The sequence below is a fragment of the Wolffia australiana genome, chromosome 20, assembly GCF_029677425.1.
Source record: "Wolffia australiana isolate 7733 chromosome 20, ASM2967742v1".
Classification (NCBI taxonomy): Eukaryota; Viridiplantae; Streptophyta; class Magnoliopsida; order Alismatales; family Araceae; genus Wolffia; species Wolffia australiana.
This window is the reverse complement of record NC_135854.1, coordinates 3278358-3290106: the sequence shown is the minus strand read 5'-3', so window position 1 is coordinate 3290106 and position 11749 is coordinate 3278358. Positions and strand designations below refer to the sequence as shown.

Below are 11749 nucleotides of genomic sequence, written 5' to 3'. Positions count from 1 at the left end.
TGCAGAGCTAAGTGATCCAAGGGTCTAGGTCCATGTGGATATAAATGTATGTGTGACCTTCGTTATGATAAGTATTGATTATTTCAAATTGCTGGATCAACCCAATGTACTCATATTTGGTGTTTAAATGTGGAGTTATTTTTCTGACCTACTTTAAAATGAGTTGGCAATAGAAACCTAGATTTAATTTGTGTATGCAAAATAATTCCCACCCTCAGTATAATGTCTAGCCTCATTACCCTGGTTTAGTATTCCAACAACAGGGATTCTTCATTATCTTTTTATAGCTATATTAGATTTATAAACCTAGATAGAAATAAAATTCCCCTCTAACAAAATTAATCCCTAAAATAACTAATGTCGTGTATTTTTAGCTATAACATATAATGTAGTTCAGTTTTTTTTAACATCAATGAAAGAGTGACAAATGAAATTTATAAATTGTGTAACCACTATAATTGTGTACCCTAAACTTATTTAGTTCACAGTTTTTCAGTTGTAAATATTAAAGTTAGTTTATGAAAGTTAGATAATTGACTGGGAAATACATTCCTTTTTATCTAAATACATGCTTTTTTATGGAACACCGTTTCTGTAGAAGTTAGGCAGCATACCCCCAAATTATGTATCATTAAATGCAAATACTACAGACTCTTGATAGTAATTATCTTGTTACCCAGGATTTCCCTTTCATTTAGTTGCTTTCTGTCTAGAAGTGGGCAATATATTGAAAGAAGTGTACTGTCTTTTTCTTTTTTCTTTCATTTTTTCTCATATGTAAGTTGGGCATGTCTGATAAGTTGCAACATGGTGTGTATTTTATTCCTTTAGTCAGTTATCCATGTGTCGGAATAGGCGAGTTAAGTGGTCTAGGTGAATTGTCCTTCAGTCACTTATTCTCAGGTGGAGAATGAGTGACCCAAATCCAAATCGGTAAGTGATATTCTTTTTCAAAATCCTTAATCACTCTTAGGTTTTTGATGGCACTAGATAAACCTATTTAACATCGTCTCTAGAGATTTATGATGGATCTTGACAAGAAATAATGAAGTTTTATGTTTGAGATTAAATTAGTTAAACCTTTTCTTCTAAATTAAGAAAGTTTATCTGGGATGTAGAAAATGAATAATGGAAAACTTATATTTTCATATTTCACAAAAAAACCTCAAAATGTATTAGAGAAATGGGAAATATAATCAAGGCATATCCTCAAGACTTCAGAAATAAATAACTTGTTGATACTACACGTGTGCCTAGTGGTCGAGAAAAGTTAGTTTATGAGCACATCACATGACGAAACACCTTTAGGATATTTGGTATACATAAATTAACTAATCAAATCTTTAAAAGGGTGATTTCCTCTATCCATCCCCAAGTTTCTCCAGCACTACTTTGATTTTCCTGAACTTCAGATAACTTCTAAAAAGGAACATCAAATAGATCGTAAGATAGTAACTTGCCATTTTTAAGACAATGAATGAATCAGTGGATATTAGATAAGTTCTAGCCATAATCATTAATTTATTATAATAAGAGTGTATAAATATTCTAATATTTACAATATAAACACCTGTAATAATAATCTTATTTCTAGTTTAAGAATTATTTTTGAGGATGATAAAGAGATAAAAGGTTTATATCTATCGAGAAAAAATCTCATATAGTAGAAAAATAAACACATGGATAGAAATATGGGTAAAATATATACCAATGTGTGCATATTGATTATATGACATTTACACATGATAATTTATTCTTAAAATTTGACTACACTTAACTTCTAGTTGATCTACAACATACATGGATTCAAAATACTTTTCAGAGTAGACTAATCTCAGATATCATTTCATTTTATCACATTATGCAATAAGATACATTCAACACCATAAAAATATAATTAAAGTTAAGAATATGCAATAAGACACATACTACACAAAATTATTAAGTTTCATTTTTTAGTTTTGTGAATAGGATTTCCATGCTATGTAAGGAATGCCACACCATATATGTATATAAAAAATACAGGGGTAACGAATGCTATTCACAATCTTAATGCAATGAAAGAACATGAGCTATAGTTTTATGATTAACTGGGAAAGGCCTTAACGTTCGAGAAAGATTAAGCTTATATTTCCACCCTTTAAAATTGCAACATTAGTAGGTAATCTATTTTTTTCTTATCAGTAGAAATAGTCTTCAATCCTCTTACTTACTCACAGACCTACAATATATGTACATCCAAATAAAATTATAATCCTTTGAACTTAAATAATTAAATTATATGTTGTATCAGCCATTGAGAACCTCCATCAAGTCTTTGGCATCCTTACCATGAATCAAGCACAAATAAACCTCAAGAAGTGGTGTATTTTTTCTGGCATCAATGGGAGTAATATCATATTATTTGTTTTATTGCTTTTGAAGTAGCCCGCAAAAAAAGTCCACAGTAGATAGACAAAACCAATGAAAGTTATGTCATCAAATGTTTATTTGGACAATATTTGAAAGGTTTATAAAAAACACAAAAATATTCAAATTTGATGTTTTCAATTGGAGGGAAGGATTTATATGCATAATTTTAATTTTTGAAGGAGAAAGTGACGAGGTGTTAGTTATCAAAGAACTTATGGTGGTGATCAGTACGTAAGGTCACAACATTGCATTATATCTTCTTTTTTACTAGGTCAGCTAATGTATTATCACTGTAACCTCCTCTCAAACCAAATCTGAGAAAATTTTGGTTATGAGTTGTAATTGATTTCTACCGTGCTGGTCTTATATATTGTAACTCCGATATTATTAATTAATTTTTTGTGATTTCATCATGCCAGTAAATCCTATATAACCTCTTATAGAAGTATCATTTTCATTTCTGAAGAAGGTAATAGGGCTAAAAATGAATACATGCTGAGATACGAACCTACTGTCAAGGTTGTTTATCTCTCTAAATGATGAGAATGGCCCTACTTTGAAAACATCTCCCTTATGTATACTTTTCTCATTGACATGAAATGAAAACAACCTTAGGGATATATCCAATATAAATATATTTATATTGGATATATCCCCAGAAAACGGTGGTATATATTTATATTGGATATATCCTTAAGATACTGAATAATGAGTCAACATCTCTCAATGTGTGATTGAGACCTATTGATAAAACAGTAATTATTAGATTAATCTCATGAATTTTATATCTCTGATCTTATTAAATTGATTATACTTGTATGCTATCAAGCTTAAAATTATTAACTATTTTATTTGATATTTTTAAAAATGTTTAAATGGGTTAGTAAACTATGATTGAATGATTCACGTACCAAAAATAAATAGAAAATTACAATAAAAAATAAACATGTCATATGTGCATACACAACTACAATAACCTAATCAAACATGTCATATCTGCATGTTGTTCATGAACTAAAAGACACAAATGACAAAATACATGACAATAAAAAAACTACAAAACCATGTGCAGATAGCCTGAGAACAATAATAATTGAGCTTCTCTAATTTAACAAAACAATAAATTAAGTACCTCCATGATTTAATTTAAAAAAGAGCCACTAGTTACCTTACCATACCCATCATAAAATAACTACCCACTCACAACAGTTTTTGATATAAAATCATGAAATGGGCCAAATAAGTTTTTAGAAAAATGTCTACGGTTTTCTAGAATAAAACACTTTCAGTATAACACATGATGAAATTGATTCACATGCATTTGAAACCCCTCATAGCCCAATTTTGATGTCTTCTAAGTATACTATGGTTATATTTTGTATGGGTGTTTGAAGCATGAGATTATAAAGAAGACAAATGCTCATTGTGCGGCCAGATTTAAAAACATCTAGTTGATCCAAAGAGCCATCTTACAGACATGCAAATATGTATGTATTTATATAAGTTGTTTAGGTAGTTTAGCCAATCATAGTGTTCACCCTCCCGATATCCGTTTGATATTTGATACTGGACAAATATGGCATCCTATATTCAGATAAATTGAGAGGAATTCAGATATTAGTATTGGATATCAGATCAATATTGAATATTTACCTGATATCATATACCAGGACATACGCTGAAGGGCTCATGATAGTGGCATATGCCAATACATGATATCAGATCTGATATCCTGATATCATATCGCAGTATCTCCATAGTAGACATCAAAATCTGCATAGAATATCAATATCGATATCCATGTCCAGATATTGTTTTATTTGTATAAAAATTTCTCCCAGAATGGAAACAAATTGAAAAAGAAACAGCTGTATAAAATCTTTGTTTATAATTCCTTGGTAAAAAATAGTTATGTTTTAGGAAACAATTGTGCAAATATGATTGCCTTGTCAACTCTGACTTGAGTATGAATTTTATGAAAAAATTCTCTATTGACTTTGGTCAGTAGTATCTCAATCATCTTGTGGTATTCATCAAAAGATTTCAACACGTTAGACTTAATTGAATCTTATGGAGTAACTTTCTAATGATTAATATTATTCATGAGGAGAAGGGGATGAAAGTCAAATAGCTTAACTACGTTTATTAATGTTTCAAACTAATATGATAAATAATTTAATTTATATTTCAATTTATACAATGAATAACGAGAATACCGACATCCGACATCATCATCCATCCCACGAGATGAAGGCAGAAGCCTAGATTGGGATGAATGGCAATGTCAGATTTTAATGCTAGAGCAACTGATATCAAATAATGTCATCTAATATCTAGATACCGATAAGGTCGATTTTCCCATTCGAATATCTGGTACATTATTGGTGCCCATAATATTGGCATCTCATGTCCTCTAGTACATTCATCCCAATAAATCAGCATCATGTTAGGTACAACATCCACCTAAATAGTGCCCATAATATCGGCTTCTCATATCCGGTACTAGGGTTGGGCATTTAGGACATAGGATCGGCTCAACCGGACCGAACCAGGACCATAGATCCTCCATTTAAAGGCGGACCGGTCGGTCAGACAGGTTTAGGTCCAATAGACAAACCGTACTGGAACCGGAAGTAAATTATTACATGTATTTAATATTTTCTGTAAAATTCTAAAAATATAAAATCCAACTTGCCGAAGTGGTTCCTATTGAGCTCAGCTTAGACGCAATATATTGGATCATTTGTGGGCACCCGCTTGATGTAGATGATATTTAACATTGCTATGAACATATTTTCTACTTTGGCATTGACTAGTCAACCTAGACCATGACCAGTTCGGACCGGACCGGGACCGAACCATAATGGACTGAAACCGGACCCAGATTTAGGTAAGGTTTAGGTCTTTGCTAAAAACCCAGACCGGACCGGGACTGTCAAACCCTGTCCAGTACAGCATCCATCCAGATAATATTGGTAGCGCATATCCAATAAAACATATGGCTTGATTATATAGGCACCCATATCCGGTACATCATTTGTCCCAAGTATATAGGCACCTCATATCCGGCACATCATCCCTACCGATAATATTGGCATCACATATTTGGTACAACATCCGCCCCTATTACATTGGCATCGCATATCTGGTATAGCATCTGTCCCGATAATATTGGCATCAGATATATGAATCCGTATGGCTGAAGACTAACTAACTAGTCAAGCTGCTATCTATCTATCTATCTATCTACCTATCTACCTACCTTTTTTTAAAGAAAATTTAATTGATTTGAACGTGAAAATACATTGTTTGATATACCTTTGGGCAAAACAACATTGATATGAGAGTGTAGAATTTTTGTTTTTTCACTTCTGTCTTGAGACGTTTGTGCTCTTGACCAACGTTGATTTGAGTCCTTATTGGTTGGTCAACGTTCCATTTTTGCGGATCTCTGGTGTGCAGCTTTTTCTTTGCATTGAACTCGATCTGTTAGATATTTTCCATGCCTGTGGTCTGTCATTATCGTTACCCAGCATATCTTTGCGGCTCTGGAAATTGGTTTCGTATACACGAGTGGAGTAGCTTCTCCATCCTTCTCGTCTTATTGTGTACTTCGCTTGGACCCATACGGCTGATAGCTGCTCCTTCGTGACTGCATCTTCACTCTTTCTGGTTGGATTTCTCTCATGTCTGAAATCTCCAGCTCTACCTGTTTTATTTTTTTTCCTGTATCAAATCAAAGGAAACACCTTACTTGTTCTTACAACTATGTCATTTGCGATCGATCACAAAAAAACATGCGAGAATTTTTGCAGAAAGTTTTGATCTATGTGCCATGTGCTAATTTTACTGTATGTATCCTATTATCTAAGGAATCAGGAGAGAAATCTCTCTACATTTACCAGTACCTTGACCATTAAAAATCCGTTTGAGTTTCAAAGCATGACTTGAAAGCATTTTCAATGTCTGTCAAAGAGCAATAGAAGATCAGAATCGGTGCAGCAACACAATCTCTATTGCAGATCTCAGAAAAAATATATTTCTTGGCCCGGAAAGCTGGATAACCACAACCTTGACGTTAAAGAGGGTTAGCATTGATTTCTAGGGGGAAGACGAATCTCTCTCTCTCTCTCTCTCTCTCTCTCTCTCTCTCTTTTCTTTTATTCTTGCTTGAAAATTTTGGGGAGACTGATTTCAGCTGTTTCTTCACGTTTACTTTGGGATGGATTATATGAGATTTTTCCAAATCTCTTTCCATGTTTGATATATATATATATATATTTTTAAAAAAACTTTGATTTGGAGGATTTGGTGGCAATCAATATATGTGACATTTGTATTGCCTTTCTCCTGTGCCTATGTATTGAGACTTTCTCAACCATTTTTCCATTCTTTTCTTTTCTTCCCATGACACTTCTCTCCCTTTTATTTCTTCGCCTCTTTCCCCTTTTCCATCGTGGTTCCCCCGCTCATTGCCAATGATAATGGTTAGCAGTTTCCCTGCTAAGACGTACATAATGGCTGAGTCTGCTATAAAAGTTGTGTTACTTTGTCGATTATCCAACCTCTGCTACTCCTTCATAGGCCCTGAGAATGCTCAACAAGTCTATCTTCTTGCTCACCTAAGAATTCAATAATCAATGAGCTAGAGAAGGAACATAGATACTATCCCCTTACCTTCATGTATGAAAGTTGTGATGGTCTAAGTGGATTCTGATAAAATTATCATAAAATGAACCATAAAACAGATAGCCATATGAATCAAATATGGTTGGATAAATAAACATTACCTCTTCGTTTCACATTCCTTTTATGTGCGAATTTCGAACCTGTTGTGCCATGTATTTTACCTTTTTTATTGATGGCAAGCCCAATTTATCCATGTGATAGCAGCCTCGTACATGATTTGGCAACTCCTCAGTCCTGCAAAACAAAACGTTTTCTTGGTGGCAGTACGCATGATGAGTGAGTCCATTTGCTACCTGGTTGCCTTCTTTAGAGATATGTATGATTTGTTTTATTAGTGGAAGATATACCTGAATCTTGTCCTACCAAGTTTGTAGCTTCTATAATTTACAAGCATGGCTATTAATTATATGACACAATACCATTGAGTCTGATTCCACACATATATTATAAATTCCTTTTTGTCTACATATTACCAAACCATCAAATATTGCCTCACATTGAGCTTCCATAGAGGTCATTTCTCTGTATGGATTAGAATAAGCAAAGATCATTGATTTTTCTTCATTTCGCAACATTCCTCCTCCCATGGTTCTCCCTGGGTTTCCTTTTGCCACACCATTCCAATTCAACTTGTACATTCTCATAGGCGGTGGTACCCATGTGGTAAAAAGAATAGCATGATTACACGGTAACTTTCCAGGATGTATTTTCCAGTTGTTCAACCCTGGGATTTCTTTTCTAGATGTAATATTTGTAGGTTTTATAAGAGGTTCTAAATTTTTGATCCATCTTTGTAGTTTCTGTATAATGGTCCAGTAACCAACTGTGTCATTTTCCCATTTCTTTTGATTCCTTTTCTTCCAAATCTCCCACAATAATATCACTACTGCACATTTGGTGAGGACAACACTTTTGCTCTCAGTAATATGGACTAATAAAATGTGCTTCAGTAATGGCATCAAAGTAAGATTTGGATTTATGTGAATAGCCCATTTGTTCAATAGCCAGTTCCAAGTGTGTTCTGCCCACTCCCCAGCAAAAAATAAGTGTTCTCGATCCTCTATTTGAGGATTTTTTAGGCAACATACGCATTTTGAAACACTATGAATGCCAAGTTGTTGAACACTTTTATCCAATGGTATTGTATTTTTCACCAACTTCCATATAAAGAACTTTAATTTTGTTGGGAGAGGTATTCTCCAAATGGCTGTACTCATGGGATTGGCTGACTTGTTTGAATTAAAGTGTTGCCATGCAGATTTTGTAGTAAATTCACCATGTGGTGTTAGAGTCCAAATGGCTATGTCCTGATTTTGTGATAGTTGTAAATTTTCCTCCTTGATCCCTGAAATAATGTTTTATGCAATTCCACTGTTTCTGAGAATGCATTCTCAATCTTGAGATAGCAGATACCTATCTACCTATCTATCTATCTATCTATCTATCTATCTATCTATCTATCTATCTATCTATCTATCTATCTATCTATCTATCTATCTATCTATCTATCTATCTATCTATCTATCTATCTATCTAAGTACATTAAATAATGAATGGGCTTTCCTAAGGAGGCGAGGCCCAATAAGAAGAATATCCTCACAGTCCACATGCCCATCTATCCCTCTGCAGACCATATAAATTCATGTTTCCTCACAAAAACCCTAGTTTTTCTTCTCATCGTCGCGCCGCCCAAATTCCCCCGCGATCGGACGAGCTTCGGAGGCGAAAATGGCCGCAGTGGAGGCGTTGCCACAGCCGGAAGTGAAGCTCTTCAACCGGTGGTCGTTCGAAGATGTCGAGGTCGCTTTGTTTTTACAGCTTTTGATTCGCTTTTGCCTTTTTTTTCTGTGTTTTTTTCTTCATTCTTGGAGATGTTTCACTTGCTCAGAACCAATTGATCCGAACCAATTGAACCAATTGAAACTCAATTTTTAGCGAATGCGAGAAGTTATTCGATGAAAAATGCGATACGTAGTTGTGCGGGAAGTGATATCCGGCCGATATGCATGATCGGTATTTGTTGATTCACAGGCGGTTTATGAAGCTCTCCGGAGACGTCTTTCCCGCGTCGTATTGATAGGAGTAGTTAGATTGTTCAAGCTGCGATTGCATCGAATCTTCAGAAGTAATCAATATGTAAAAATGTCACCAGCAAGGTTGTTGTGTGTTGAGTCGTAGAATAGATAAAACCCTTACAGAAGAGATAAAGCACTGTTGGACTATCTTTATCCTCTTAATGGCATTGAACTGAAGTTGAAGTGTCCCAAAATCCCAACAACAGTAAAACAAACTGAAAATACATTCATCCATTGTAGTGGGTTTTCTTCTTTTTTTTCTGTTCGTTCCAGCACGATCTTAATTCCGTCTAACTCAGGCGAATGATCTGTATATTCTGAACTGGAATTATACCCGATTAAACATAGAAACGAAAATTACATCTTAAAGATTGAATTATTCTGATGATTCAACTTGGTCTTAATATTGAACATGAACAGGTTAGCGACATTTCTCTGGCAGATTACATTGCCATCACCCCAGGAAAGCACGCGACATACGTTCCCCACACCGCCGGGCGATACTCTGTGAAGCGTTTCAGGAAAGCGCAGTGCCCCATCGTGGAGAGGCTCACAAACTCTCTCATGATGCACGGAAGAAACAACGGCAAGAAATTGATGGCCGTCAGGATTGTGAAACATGCCATGGAGATTATCCATCTCTTGACCGATGCCAACCCCATCCAAATCATCGTTGATGCTATTATCAACAGGTCAGCCAAATAATCTGATGCGCAATTTCTGCCTACCTATCCATCCATCTTTCTGTCTATCAATCAATCAATCTTTCTAATCAGGCCTTCTCATTGCTATGTATCCATCTCTGAGTTCATGTTTCTGTCTGTATACCCATCCATCTCTCTTTCATCTATCCATCCTTGCGCTTATCCAGCCATCTATCCATTTAGCTGTCTGTCTATCTGCCTCTCTGTTTATCTTTCTAGCTGTATTGTATGTATGTGTCTCATTGTACCATTACCTACCTGGCAATCTCTATTTCTCTTCATCCATCTATCCATCTGTCTACCCATTTTTAATATTTTGTTATCTATACTATCAATCCACTTACCTATCTATCTATCTATCTATGTGGTCCTATATATATCAAGTTTTTTATGTACCTTTGAATCTATCTGTGTATCATGATGATACTGATATTGGTGTCTGTGGGAAGCGGCTCGATATGGATTTTATGAATGCATTTCAAGTATATCTCTAGTAAATCAAACTTTTTCGTTCGTTGACGACCAATGTTGTTGGCCTTCTTTCGCTGCAGTGGGCCAAGGGAAGACGCTACAAGGATTGGGTCTGCGGGTGTGGTGAGAAGGCAGGCTGTTGATATCTCGCCGCTGAGGAGGGTGAACCAGGCCATTTATCTTTTGACCACGGGTGCGCGTGAGAGCGCTTTCAGAAACATTAAGACCATCGCCGAGTGCCTCGCCGATGAGCTCATCAATGCCGCAAAGGGATCGTCCAACAGTTATGCCATCAAGAAGAAGGACGAAGTCGAGCGTGTCGCCAAGGCCAACCGTTGAGAAGTGGGTAAAAAAACTCCATTTTCCTTTTTTATTCGTGTTTTTATTTGTATGTTTAGACTGAGTTTTGATAAAGAGTTTGGCCATTTTGTTCCCATAGCGTAGATCAATTGCTGGGAGAAAATTTCTTGCTAATGGTGCAAAGTATCTTTCTTTGTTCTCTTGGGTTACTGCATATTTGATTTTTGTTGCTACTGGTTGCTCTTCGATCTATCACTGTTAAGGTGATCTTAGTTTTGATGTATTTGTCATATCAAACCTGGATTATTAGATATAGGATCAAAGATGTAGTTCAAGTATATTTCATGTATCGGATTAAGAATGTGGCAGACTCAGCATATCATTTCTTCAATTTTAATGTTAAGCCTCGTCTGGTAAATATCTTCTTCATTTTAATTCTCCAAAGATTTAAGTATAGTGATGATGAATATTATTCTGCTGTTGGGGCCTGCCATGTTTATGATAATCATGTCAGGTTAGATGCAGTCAAGGTTGAAGTGGTGTTTGCTTTGAGAAATAAATCAAATCGGCGAGGTTTATATGTTTCCTCTATGTAGACTTCTGTTTGAAGTAATATCTATTACATTTTCTGGCAATCGTATTTAATAACAGTTATGGGATCACAACTTTGTTAGCATACAATAGGTTGGTATAGAGACTCCAAATTAGTGAAATCGTGATATAAATTCATATTTTACAGACCTGATTCAATAAATTTATGACAGTATCAGAGGTGGAACATTTTTTGTAGGCAAACAATTTGAACGCAAATATGTCAAATACTTTTTACCCGTATTATGTGATCATGAAAAAATTATAACGAAATGAACCTAATGAGACTTATTGCAATGCAGTGAAGTGATGTTGGTTTAAGTTAACAAACTAGGATTATATCAGTTTGGATTGTGATTGCACTGTTTTCTTTTGTTCTACGGGTTTAATTGCAATGGCGAAGCAATTCAACTTTCCTCATGTTTGATGTCTTTCATTTATTCAAAAATAGTTTTTAAATGTTGGATAAATTCTTTCATACTCCATGGTGAATGGATGAGAACCATG

The 11749-nt window shown here is 35.0% G+C and overlaps 1 protein-coding gene across 1 annotated transcript; it reads left to right on the top strand.

The window, feature by feature from the left end:
* Positions 1-8745: 8745 nt before the first annotated feature.
* LOC144716081 (small ribosomal subunit protein uS7) lies at positions 8746-10785 on the top strand. Its single transcript, XM_078591112.1, has 3 exons — positions 8746-8901; positions 9597-9868; positions 10432-10785. Exons 1-3 carry the CDS (start codon positions 8830-8832, stop codon positions 10688-10690), a joined length of 603 nt encoding a protein of 200 aa, XP_078447238.1. The 5' UTR covers positions 8746-8829; the 3' UTR covers positions 10691-10785.
* The last annotated feature ends 964 nt before the right edge of the window (positions 10786-11749 follow it).